Here is a 13,904-nt window from a genome sequence, read left to right as displayed (position 1 = left end):
TGTCCCTGCTGCATCCTAAAGGATTGGGATGGGAACATATCTCAGTGTTGCTTCACCTGTTTTTATTTAATTTAATTTATTTAATTTATTATTTATACCCCGCCCATCTGGCTGGGCTTCTCCTGCCACTCTGGGTGGCTTCCAAAAAAATATTAAAATACATCAAACATTAAAAACTTCCCTAAACAGGGCTGCCTTCAGATGTCTTCTTAAAGTCTGGTAGCTGTTGTTCTCTGTTGTTCTCTTTGACATCTGGTGGGAAGGCATTCCACAGGGAGGGCACCACTACCGAGAAGGCCCTCTGCCTGGTTCCCTGTAACTTGGCTTCTCGCAGTGAGGGAACCGCCAGAAGGCCCTTGGTGCTGGACCTCAGTGTCCAGGTAGAACGATTGGGGTGGAGACGCTCCTTCAGATATAATGGGCCGAGGCCGTTTAGGGCTTTTAAAGGTCAGCACCAACACTTTGAATTGTGCTCGGAAATGTACTGGGAGCCAATGTAGGTCTTTCAAGGCCGGTGTTATGTTGCACAGTTATCTTCCTTAATCCTATCAGTGACAAAATCTGTGGGAAATGTGTGGGTAGCTTGAAACATACGACAACTGTCCACATGTTTGTTTGTTTGTTTGTTTGTTTGTTTGTTTGTTTGTTTGTTTTTGTGTGCTGCTAAGTTACAGCCAATCATGGCTTCCCAATGTGTGTGCAAGGAAAACATGCATGTGTATAGATCTGCATGTAGGCATGTTGTAATATGTGAAGCAACTATGAAACAGATTTGGACTTTGCCCAAAGCCAACCTACTCAGTGTCATGGATGAGGAGAGGTTTCAAACTGGGTATCCTTTGTCCAAACCCAACAGGCTATTCATTTGCCTCTGATATTCTTTTGGTGGGAAATGTTTTAGGGCCAAGTGACTCAGAGCAGTGGTCAGCAACTACACAGGCCAGAGAGCCAATCTAGAACAAGCACACTCACATCTTCCTCCAACTAAAAGGTCCAGATTATTATGTACCACAGATCTATCATGGAAGGAAGAGGCTATCTGACACACAAGTAAGTGGTAAGCCGAATTATGATTTCTCAGGAGCTAAAGTTCATTTGAAAACTACCAGTTGTCCACTGCTGACCTAGAAGGCTGCATGCAATTAATTCAATCCTGTATTTTTAATCACCAAGCCATTATCAGTATATTGCCTTGACTAATCAGATAGCATTTCAGTTCCATTTTCTCCACTTCGTTTTAAAAAGGCCACAACACAATCAACCCTTTTACTCCCCACAAAGATTCCAAAAGAAGGTCCACTTGAGGTTATACAAAATGTAAAATATTTCCACATCTATTGCCTATTATCCTTTACATAAATGGAAACATTCGCTGACCATCACCACCACCTCCAATTTGGCATGCACTCACCGTCTTGTGTGTTCTGGCTGAGGATCTGAGTGCGTAGCTCTTTGGAGCTAATTCCCAGGTTTTTCCCAATTTCCTCTATGCTGTAAGGCTCAGGGTGAAACACCTCCTCAACCACAGCCAGCATTTCCTCTAAGCTTAGTTTCAGTTTGACCTGCACTTCCTGGAGCTTTGCCATTGCTTTCCAATCTAGGCCTCTGGATTTTGCTAGAAGCTGCAACAACAAACAATGCATAGACATCTTAGCAGTTTGAAGTTAATACAAAACATTTCCTAAAACCCTTACAAGCTATTTTTTTCTTTAAGAGAAAACTCTTTGAAAAGCACAAAGAACAGCATAATTTTTAACATGATATTGGCAGCAAGATTAATTTAAAGAATTGGAAAATATAGCAGACTCTTCTCACTTGAGGGGATAAGTACGTTAAACCATAGCACCTTGCAAAATGTAATAAAGTCACTTTATATATCAAGGAAAAAGATTAAATGTGAAGAAAGCCCCATTGTTCAGCCCAGACACTGAGGTCCAGTTCCGAGGGTCTTCTGGCAGCTCTCTCAAGTGAAGTGATGTTACAGGGAACCAGGCTAAAAGGCAAAGAAGCTCTTTGCACAGTGCTGAAAAGGAGTTAGTGTTGGTGTCAGATGTCTAGGGAGAGTGTTCTACATCACAGGAACCAGCACTGACAATACCTCAACTCTCATTGCCAACCTGCATACTTCAAAGGGAGAGGACACTCATAAAAGGACTCATCTGCTTATCCTAAGGGAGGCATATACAGTGGTACCTCGGGTTACAGATGCTTCAGGTTACAGATGCTTCAGGTTACAGACTCCGCTAACCCAGAAATAGTACCTTGGGTTAAGAACTTTGCTTCAGGATGAGAACAGAAATTGTGTGGCGGCAGCGCGGCAGCAGCAGGAGGTCCCATTAGCTAAAGTGGTACCTCAGGTCAAGAACAGTTTCAGGTTAAGAACGGACCTGTGGAACGAATTAAGTTCTTAACCCGAGGTACCACTGTACAGGAAATGTTTTCCCTTTACATACTGAGATCCGAAGCTGTGCACATACACAAAAAATGACTTTTATAAAGCCACATAATCGCCATGTCCTGGAGATTTTCTGGCACATAAAGCCTAAAAACAGCCAGAAGTTCTGCTTAAAACAAACTTGGTTTGATTCTTAGGCTGTCCAGTTGGAAACTAAACTGGGAAGGGGTATGGTGTGAACTTACCACAAGATAAGTGAAACAGCCACTTCAAGAATGATGGGTTTTAGGGGCAACAGAAACACCCAGACTAGACTCTCTAGGGCACAGTCCACCAAGAACAACTCCTCTTCAAAAGCCACTATAATTAATTGGGACATTGAGAAGATCCGCAGAGCAGGATCTTCCCATTGGATTGAGCCCCATGTTAAGTAGTGGGAGGGAGGTGTTGCTTGTGATTTTCTGCCTCATGCACCAAAATGTCTTGGACCAATCTTGTGGTGATCTGTGGTTAAACTTCGATGTTTGCTTGCCATTATAGTGGACCAGTCACCATAAAGAGCCCTGATGTTCAGCACAGACCACTCCCTCAAAGACACATAAACTGGTATTCAAACAGCTGCTCATATATACTGAACTGAACATGGCTGGCTATTCCTGGAAAGAGTATTTCTGCATTAGTTAACTTTGATCTCGTTCTGACAGCTGAGCCTCATCTTTCCCAGTGTTCAACTTTGTTGCACGAAAGTAATCTGACTAGACTGAAAAACATTTTTGTGGAATCATGGGTAGTTCTGGTCACCCAAAGATGTGTGGGGTGTAAATTTCTGCTCTGCTTTTGAGAAAAGTGCAGCTGAATTCCTTAAATTTTTTCATTACTCTTCCAACATAAAAAGTGGGGACAGGAAAGCACTCTGAAAAGAGAGATGAAAGGTCTGATGACCACATCGCTGGGGTGTATTTTCACTGAAAATGCCACACCCCAGAATATGTGAACTAATGTGTGTGGCTCTGAGCATGTGCACCACTGTGGAAAATCATAACAAGACCTCATGCACCAAGGGGGAGGGAATCACAGCTCAGTGACAGATAACATTCTTTGCACGTATAAGGTTGCAGGTTCATCCAGCCCAAGTGATCAGGTGATGGGAAAGGCACCCTGCTCCCTGCCACCTGAAACCTTGGAGAGCAGCCCTGGAGATCAGATGACACCAGGCTAGATAGACTGGTGGTCTGATGCAGAATAAAGATGTTTCATATGTTCATCTAAGATTCAGAAGAATTCCATGTACAGAGGGAGGCATCATTCCCAGACAGATTTTTAGCCCTAACAGCCTCCTTTTGTAGAAAATGAGCAGCACTTAAATCAATCACTTCAATTTCCTTAAAATGTAAATTTATGCAGATGAAGCAAATGAATAGGTATTGTGCTTGTTAATTCCCCCCCTTTTTGCACAATTTTGGGTATAGCAACTAAAATATAGGGGAGGTCAAATATTTAGAACATTTTTAGGCAGCAAGCGTACAAAGGCAAATACTAACATAAAAGAGACAGAAAAGTATTTGTGGAGGGAGGAAATATCATCTTAGCCTAGGGGTGAATATTCAACAATGAGGAAATTTTAATGCACTCTGGGCATGTTCAGAGGCACCATTTTCAGTATTCTCATATTCCCAGACCAGTCCCTAGCACTGAAAACATGTTATTGAGCTAACCCCTACAGAGTCCTGGCTTAAATGAAGCCCCACGACAGAAATGATAAATATTACTAAAGAAACTATTGTTTGTTGTCCAAAATTAATGTTAGTGAATATTTTTGATAATAGCAATGTAAATATATTGTCAAAAGTATTCGTCTTATATATGATCTTGGCAGCGCAAATAGTAATTGCAACTCAGTGGAAAACAGTCCAAAATCTTACACTTGACGCTTGGTACCATTCATTGGAATACAGCTATAATGGAGAAAATCACACATAATTTGGGATTTTGACAAGGACTAGAACCTCCAGACACTTTTTATATGATCTGACATTCTTTCATAACATAAAAACGGAACCATCCTTTTCAAGACAACCTGCATCACAAGTCTGGCAAATCTGGAACTATACTGATATTCTGATAAAATTAATAGTCTTCACTTGGACTTTGTTATTTTATGTGCAACTACTCATTCTATGTGCCTATTTTATAGGTTTTTTCCTTCATTTTTAAATTTTTGTTGTTATTTTTCATATACATTATAAAATGAAATAATAATAAAAACTTTACCCCCCCCCCAAAAAAAATGAATCCCCACAGATTTCCAGACCCACTCCCCTTGCTCATCTCACAGCACTCTCTCTACACCTGTGCAAAAGCAGAGGGCATTTTGCCAGCACACCACACCACTGAGGAGATAAAAATATAAATGATATAAGGATTCCAATAATGAGAAATGACATAAACATACATATGGTGAAGGGGTCATTATCAGGGCTTAGTTTCTAATCTGGGGAAGGAAAGAAAAAAACTAGGCCTCAAGCCTGCCTTGAAGACCATCTGGCCTAGATTTCAGATGTATGGGGGTTAATTGTGGTTATTCAGTGGCAATGAAAGACTGTAGATGGTCAAAGGCATTTACTGGCACTGAAAGCAAGATGTGGAGTGAAGTCTTGGTGAGCCCTGGGTCGTATTAAATTCTGGCTGTGGTCCAGCGCTTGCTAGACTGGAGCAGTGACTGTGGTTACTTTCCCTGAAGACAAGGGTGCAAAAATATTGTCAGTGATGAAACTTTTCATTGCAAATGTCCTGAGGGGTCCTTTATTTGTTTGTTTCAGGTTTTTTAATTATGACTTTATCTTAAGAAGAAACATATTCTCAACCACAACTGTGTCTAAATGAAGGAGCTTTTTTTGTCAGGGCAAATTTTAATAGGAGGTTCGAGTCTTTTTCAAGCGAAGAAAGCGGTCTGCTCCCTGTCCTAGATTACATTGATAAAAGTGCATTCAGATCCACTCTAAAGTAGCCCGATTGGGCTGTCACACTTCATATATTCAGCCTAGTTGAGAACAAGTGCAGCCTAGTTGAGAACAAGGAAGCCATGAAGAAATGCATATAAAAGCTTCAGATGGGCAATGTCCTTCCTTAACATGCGGAGTGAAAAGAGAAATCACCCCTATAATTTCAACAAAAAGGTTGGAGGTTTCTAAAAAGGGTTCATTCCTTTATCACAGTGGTGACTGAAGGAGGTGAGGACAGGTGACCCCACCTAGGCCCGAAGTCACCCCTCCCAACCAGGCCTCAAAACTGTCCAAAATTCCTTTTGTCGTCTAAAAATCCAAAACAGCTTTTCTCTGCTCTTCTCTGCTTTTCTCACAAGATGCTGTGGCAAGGGCAAACCGTTACTTTTATCAGTACAAGAAGGCTTCAAAAAGCTAATGAATAGACTCTGTCAGAGCAGGCCTGAGAACTGACTTTTATCTCATTCAGTTGCAACATCTTGGACATGCTGAACTGTTTTCATTCCCCTTTCCTGGGAAGAGTCCCAAGACAGGAGCTTTCTGTACATGCTCAGGGGAACACACATGGGGCAGGACTCCTGAGGGAGGAGAAAGGGGAGGGAACTGGAAGCGGAATATATACTCTGTGCAAATGACTGTGAACCCGTGCATGCTTTTTGTGAGTTATCACACTTGCTCCTTCTACCAGTTCATGGATGGTAGAAATAAAGCTTTTTCTCCGAAACTATTCCTTGAGTGTCTGTTGACTCCCATCTCCCTTTCCCAGATGCAATATTTTTCCCACCCGAGGGCAAAGCCTCATAAGGCTACAGTGATAAACAAGACAACAGGTGACAAATAGAACAGGAGGTTAAAAGCACTCTCCCATCAATGTCCTCAGTGATGAGTAATAGCGGACAGACTTCAAGGGAGAGCATCTTTGCCCACAGCTACTAATCATATCACATTCTAGCATTCTGGGCTGACAGTGATGCCCAACAGACCTAGTCAATGCCCTGCATGAACTGAATATGCGCCCTAAAAAGCTCTCGTGAATCCTCTTCAATGCACAAGACCGTGTAGGAAGGATTTTTTTTGGGGGGGGGGGGGTTGAAGGCGACCACCATGTGCCTGCTTCTTCTCTACTTTCCACTCTCCTCAGGATCTGCGATCTAAGCATGTAACACCAATTCTGCCACAACTGCAGTAGGTACCAATTAGTTTACTGGCCCAAATCCTAGTGCTGGTTTTTAGCCTATAAAGACTTATGTACCTTCAAGAAGACCCCAGTACTTTAAGGACTTCTCCCTACCTGGATCTACCTACACACACTCAACCATATTTGCAATTTGGGGCTCTAAACTCCACAGCCAATAAAATAAACAGTGGAAGGAACAACAACCACACTTGGGTGAATGAAGTTTTTTGGGAGAGGCCATGATTGGGGTTCAATGTTGTGGTTGCACCTGGCTTTCATTTCACTAGGAGAAGGAGTCCTTGTACTGAAAATCTCTTAATAAAACTATACATTTGCAAGAGAAAATTACTGAGAAGGAAAGTTCTGTTAAAGTTGTTGCTTTCCTCCTATTGCTTTTTTCAATTTTAGCTTGCCTTTTTTCCTGTTTTAATTCCCTTCATGTAGGTGTTGTTGTTTTTTATGAACTACTTTTGGTGCCATCTAGTGTACTTTGCAAGGTTTATAGTTCTTATCACATGGATCTGCTACTATTTAAATCAGAGTCATTTTCAGACATTATAGTGAACACATATTTAGGCATTAATTCATGCCAAAGCATTAAAGGGACCATGTTTTTACTCATCTTGTCAGTGAGACTAAAAACAATTCTTTTGTGCATCCCAGTAACAGTGATTATATTTCTCTAACATCTGTTGGTTTTTCTAGGGACCCAAGACAGCACATCCTTGCCAAACATTTTAAAGAGTTTAGCATTCTATTAAAATTGTCCCTTTCAAGCAAACGCAGAGGCAATGAAGGGTTGTTTTTAAAGTGATGTGTTTGGTTTTTTTAAATGTAGCGTCAATGTTTCTGAATATCTCTAGTGATCTTAATGTCAAATTGAAGAGCAGCTAAGTTGACAGCCAATGTGGTAAAAGGGGGTTAGAATCCTGAGTGCAACTTACAATTTGTTTAAAAAAGTATGTAATGCCAAATTCAAAATACATCACAAAATAAACTAAAAGATGAACACCAACTAAGGGCTAACTGCCTGTGCATCTTCACCTGGCACCCAAAGGTGTACAGTGATGGCACTAGGCACAACACTCTAGGGAGTCTTCCACAGCTGGGGAGCCACTACTGAGAAGACCTGATGTTGTGTTGCCACCCTCAGCACATGAAGAATGACTACACATGATGAACACAGGTTCCAGGTACTTTCATGTGCCAGGACAAGAACCACCCTGAGCTTTTAAGGGGGGGGAACCCCTATATATAATAATAAATTATAGTTACAGCAATGTCCTTACAATGCAGAATCCTAAACTTTGTAACTTAAAGGAACCACAGAAGCCAACACAAATGTTGTGCCAGTCATCTCCTGTAGAAGGTTGTAAACGGACGGGTTTCCTAGGAAAACTAGACAGACCCAACCACTGGAACATCTGGTCTATATAATGACTCTTGACTTCAGCTTTGGAAGTCACCAGTTTGCTCCCCATAAACTGTGGGCAGCATTGCTATTTCCAATTGTAATGCATTCCACTAAAAGCTAAAATAGATCAGCAAAAGCCACATGTGATGTTATCTGTTGTTGGGCTGCATCATTTTAGGCTGCATATGCGGGACTGAATGTTTGAATGCTCCACGTGAAATGTGCCTCACACATTAAAAAAAAAACTTAGCAAGCTTATAACTTTCTCTCTAACATGCTATTTAGGATGTTTGAGATTTACTTCGTGTGGAGGAGGCATTCAGATATTTGAATTCCTCCCCTGTCTCAAATGGTACAGCCCAGCAACGGGTGCATCACAAAGGGCTTCTAGTAGCTCTCATCAATAACCTTAAAGGAAGCTTGAGTGGGAAAATATGCACCCATATGAAATGTCAAAATATAACATGGATTTTAAAAAGAAACGGGGGGGGGGGAATCTCCCTATTGCACTGCTGTCAAGAACACTGAATCTAACACAAGGCATTTCCTGGCAGTTAATGGTCTACAATCTCTTCCAACGAATTCTCAGCTGCCAAGATATGCTCTTCTTTTCTGGCTCTTCTCTTTGGTTAGCACAATCACGCTGCAGGCCGATTGAGAGAAAGGGAAGAGGGAATCACAGGCCTAGGATACATCACTTTCGTAGCTAAACAATTCTGGCTTCCCTAAAAGAATCCTGGGGATTGTAGTTTGGTGAGGTTGCTATAAAGCAACCGTTAGATATCCCGCCCTTCTCCCCAGATTGAACTACTCTTATCTGTTGTAAAGGTGACCAGTTAACAAATTAGGATATCAAACCAAGATTCGATCCCAGTTTTGTTTTAACCAATTGTAATTAATGTTGTTCTCATTCTTCTTGGAGAGCACGAGGAGTCTGAAAGCTTTAACTTTAGAATTAAACCACATTTCCCCATGATACCTGAACTGAGCAAAGTGGGATTTGCTCTAAACAATGGCTTAGTGTTATGCCTGAACTTGACCAAGGAGCAAAGTCTCTGAAGGTCACCTTGTCATTAAGTAAGTTTATAACTTGCTGACTCACTCAACAATCAACTGAGTGTATCAGATTTATTTATTTATTTATTTATTTTTAAATTTGTATACCACCTTTCATCACAGGAAAATATGTTTGTGTGGGGGGGGGGGTAACCAATTATCTGAGTATGGATTGCTGTAACTTGTGTATGTAGTAAAGTGGTTGCTTTGGATGAAACTCATGGAATAATTTGAACCCAAGCTTGAGGAGAGTGCTACTTTCTACAGCTTACCAGGTTCATAAAATCCAATCTTCAATAAGATACAAATAAATGGAATGTTATTTCATGAATTTAAATGTATGTATTTCCATTTCCTTTCCTTGTTTTAAGAGTGAATACATTGCTATTAAAGCATTTTGTTTTATATTCCTGGGATTAGATTGCGCTCTCTCATTAAGTGAGATCAGCTTTGACAAAGATAATTTATTTTGCCCTTCCTGGGCAGACTCCTTTTTAGTGCTATGCTACCCAAATGGAAACACACACATTAAGGGCTAAATTCCATCCCCCTCTTCCATCCGTCATGTATATATGGCCTGAATCCAGACCCTGAAGAGATAAACATGCCCTTTGAGGCAGCACCTGACCTGGTGTTAAAATAAAGCAACAACTGGTAGAGTGGAAAGAGTTGCAGCCAGCACATATTTGGATGATGGTTTCATTAGGGTTTGATGAAAGCCATGCAGTACCTTTGCAGCCAGACGACACTCCATCACCCTAATATTAAAATGAGAAGTCGCTGCCTTGTTCATTTCAACGCAACTGTTGGCAATAAGGAAAGCTACTCCCTCTGGAAGCCTCACATCAGTTGCCCTAAGAGGATTGAACTGTATCAGCTTGGCCTATGGAAAGAAAAAATAAATAAATAGTAGAGAGTTATTTTGACTAGTAGGCAGCACAACATTTAAGATGAATAAATCACACATCATTTACCTGCAGACTCTCCCCCCCCCCCCCCCCACATTTGGAGCAGTGGGCATAAACCAGCAGGAAAAAGACAACCAAGTCAAATTTTTTATGTTTGACGTTTTATTATGTTTTTATATTTTGCTGGGGTGGGGTATAAATAATAAACTCCTCATCTTCCTCCTCCTCCTTCTTATCAAACCTGAACCCCTTTTTAATTTGGAGGTGCATTTTTAATAGTTATCTTTCAATGAGATCAATTTTTTTAAAGAGTTAATAACTAGCTGACCAAAGGTCAGCCCTGGCCCTGGGAGCAATTTTGCCTTGCCCCTGGCAGCTGCACTAATTTTTAACCAAGGTATGATTACTTTTCCGAAAGGAAACAACAAATGTTGTTATAAGTAACAGATGTGCCTCACTTTAACATTACATCTCTCTGTATTGATAGCATGCTTCCTTGTGCAGGTATGTACAGTGGTACCTCAGGTTAAAAACTTAATTTGTTCTGGAGGTCTGTTCTTAACCTGAAACTGTTCTTAATCTGAGGTACCACTTTAGCTAATGGGGCCTCCTGCTGCCGCAGCCACGAGATTTCTGTTCTCATCTTGAAGTAAAGTTCTTAACCTGAGGTACTATTTCTGGGTTAGTGGAGTCTTTAACCTGAAGCGTCTGTAGCCTGAAGCATCTGTAACCCGAAGTACCACTGTATTCATAATGACATAAAGAAGAGCCCCGCAGGATCAGGCCAAAGGCCTATTCTGTCCAGCATTCTGTTCTCACAGTGGCCAGTCAGATGCCCATGGGAAGTCTGCAAGCAGGGCCTGAACACAACAGCCCTCTCCCCTCCTGCAATTTCCAACAACTGGAATTTAGAAGCATATTGCCTCTGACAATGGACGCAGAAAGTTAGCCATCAGGGTTAGTAGCCACAGGTGGACCTCTTCTTCATGAATTTGTCTAAACTTCTTTTAAAGCCATCCAAGTTGATTGCCCTCCCTACCTCGCGTGTGTGTGTGAATACATCCCTGACTTGTGGAGTTAGCCCTGGATCCACCATTTGTGCGTCATTCATCAGCGCAGTTAACAAAAGCCCTTTCTTGTGTTGTAACACAATGGCTACTGAGTTCGTGCTCAGACAGTACGTACAGTTCCCTTTTCCGCAAGAAAGCAGATGGATTGGTCCATGCCTCCTCCTTCTGTACCAATGTAGCGTTCACTCTTGCTGCAGAGTTCAGCCAGCTCCACCTGAGGAAACACAGAACTCAGCACACAAACCAAGGCAGGGGGATGTTCCCTCATACATTCTTTACAATTGAACTAATGGCAGGGGGTGTTGATATGCCTTTGAGGTCTTTATAGTTTCCCACACATTCCATACCAGTTGACTAAACATTTGATACCAAGCCACTCCATCTCTACATTGGTATCAGTCAGTCTATACTTAGGTCTCCTTCTCCCTGCTTTCCCTCAGATGAAGCGTTCCATATTTTTTACTGCTAATTGTAAACTTCTCCTCTGATATGCGCCAGGATTGCTCTGCCTCTGGCATGCTCACAAAGACAGTATGATTTTCAAAGCTGCCTGCATTTAAAAGGTGCTGCTTTTTTGCTTCTCTTCACTTATCCCCAGGCTGGAGCTATCTGGGTAACTGTACCCAATTTTCAACTTGGATAGTATATTCCCCAGCTCTGGGTAGGTGATATCAATGACGTAGCATGGGAACTTGAGGGTGAAGATAGCAGCAAGCAGAAGAGTCTGCTTCACTGACCAGACAAAGAAAAGTGGTCAATTTGGCCAAATGGCAAAAATGACCGGAAGAATCCGAAATCAGGAAGACCAAAATGTTAATAAGGAGTGGGGAAAATTTATAATTTATCTTAAAAACCATTGTAAACAGCGAAAATCGTTAGCAGGATTGGAATAACACTTGTAGTTTAATGTTGAATTTTGGGCATAATGGAGATGAAAAGATTTGGATTATTATAAAAGATGCAGGAAGAAATGATTAACAATAGGACCCACAAAGGGGAGCAGGGAAGTCCAGGAGATTCTTTGGAATCTTGATTTTATGTTGTATTTTGGATAACTGACTGTAAAACTTTAATCTGAAAAACCAAATAAAAAAATTGTTTTTTAAAGAAGCAGTCAATTTATGTCAACCTTGGCCAATCCAAGAGCATATTACTGCTTGCCAAACGCAGGGCCAATATTGCCAACCTTGAAAGTGTCTGCACCTGAAGACCACAATAGTTCACAAAACTGGATCCCAGCTTTACACCCTAAGATTCCCAGGTTAGGTTCCTGATCCCACCAAATCCTCACATCTCCAGGTACACCTCCTAATTTCTGTACTTCCTTTAGACACTTCCTTTAGGTACATGAGACATCCATATAGGTATACCTTTAGGTCCACCTCAAATATTTCTAGAGCAGGATGGAGGTTATGAGATGCAGCTGTAGCCCAATAAATTCCTAGTGTCATTGTTTCATTAGGTGTCCTTACAGTATAGATGCAGGTCCCGTGGCCTTACAGATGTTTCTGGATTATAACTTCCATCATCCCTGACCACTGGCCATGCTGGCTGGGGCTGATGCAAAATGGGATTCCAACAATATTTGGAGAGTGCATTGGAAGCACACAGAAGGATACTGCTATCAAGAGGAGATAAGCTGGCATCCAACAGGTTGTCTCTTTGGTGCCTTATGTAGGACCTATATAGGACCCTGAAACTGTATCATAGTTAGCCATAGTCAGGGATGATTGGAGTGGTTGTCCAACAACATCTGGAGGGCACCATATTGCCCACCCCAGCTTAAACACTCCAACAAATATCCAAAGTCTACTGATCTTACATCAGATCTCCAGGAAATCTGAAATGGCCACTGAAATGCTTGTGCCACTCAGATATACATAGCTAAACTTGTATTAGCCTCAGAAACATGGTGTCAGGGCTGGAGACAGGTGCAGGTCAGCAGTGGCAGAGGAAGGGGAGTGCGGTGGATGCGGACCACCCCGGGTGTCATCACTGAGGGGGGTGACAAAAATAGGAGTGGTTTTTTTTAATGGGCTCATGAAACTTTTTAGTTCAGTCAAGAAACGTAATGAAATGCGGCTGGCACTGGGCGCCACAGTGCAGGGGCTGGCACTTACCGCAGAGTTTGCACCGTGCCTGAGCCACGTGTCTCTCCTGGGAGTGACGTTTTGGCTTGGGCACCTGAAGGCTCTGCGCTGCCTGAAACAGCAGCGTGGGGCTTGCGTCTGCCCACCGCCTCTCCCTCAGCTGCCCCACAGCTGAGGGGGAAGCAGTGGAGAGGCTTCATGCAGCTCACCCTGCCCCCGGCTGAGGGACACGTGTGCTGTACCAGGCACCTGAGCCGCTAGCTACACCGCTGCAGGTCAGCATGAAAGAAGCAGGGCTCCATTGTCAGTGAAGTTAACTCTTTATTCAAGGAAATGCCATACAACTCAGCAACACTTCCCAGCAGGTACAGTGGTACCTCGGGTTAAGTACTTAATTCGTTCCAGAGGTCTGTTCTTAACCTGAAACTGTTCTTAACCTGAAGCACCACTTTAGCTAATGGGGCCTCCCGCTGCCGCCGGCGGAGCATGATTTCTGTTCTCATCCTGAAGCAAAGTTCTCAACCCAAGGTACTGTTTCTGGGTTAGCAGAGTCTGTAACCTGAAGCGTCTGTAACCTGAGGCGTCTGTAACCTGAGGTACCACTGTATTGCCCCTATCGAGCAGTTGCCAGAACTGAAAGTCCCTGCCTTCTTCTACCCTTTCTAGGTCTCCTCTCCTGGATGTTTCCTAAGCAGTCTCAAACTGCATCTCCCCACCTCTGACCTCTGTTCTGCCCTCATTATTATGTGCATTCTTGGAGACCAGGGGGAGGGGAGCTTGTTGCAGCAAGAA

General features: G+C 42.3%; 1 protein-coding gene across 5 annotated transcripts in view; it reads right to left on the bottom strand.

Annotated features, from left to right (window-relative positions):
• Positions 1-13,904, bottom strand: part of GALK2 (galactokinase 2) — a 77,762-nt gene that overhangs the window by 23,837 nt on the left and 40,021 nt on the right. For all 5 annotated transcript variants that reach the window (XR_013833054.1, XR_013833055.1, XM_079953381.1 and 2 more), the window contains 3 exons: positions 11,138-11,236; positions 9,775-9,927; positions 1,412-1,622 (listed from right to left, as the gene is read on the bottom strand). Coding sequence is in view for 3 of the 5 variants with exons in the window: in XM_079953381.1 (XP_079809507.1) it covers positions 1,412-1,622; positions 9,775-9,927; positions 11,138-11,236 (463 nt within the window). In the remaining 2 variants the exon portion in view is untranslated. The remainder of the gene's footprint in view (positions 1-1,411; positions 1,623-9,774; positions 9,928-11,137; positions 11,237-13,904) is intronic.

Source organism: Podarcis cretensis, assembly GCF_951804945.1.
Source record: "Podarcis cretensis genome assembly, chromosome: 14".
In the NCBI taxonomy this organism is placed as follows: domain Eukaryota; kingdom Metazoa; phylum Chordata; class Lepidosauria; order Squamata; family Lacertidae; genus Podarcis; species Podarcis cretensis.
The sequence above is the reverse complement of the archived record's forward strand: the minus strand, read 5'-3'. Positions and strand labels throughout refer to the sequence as shown.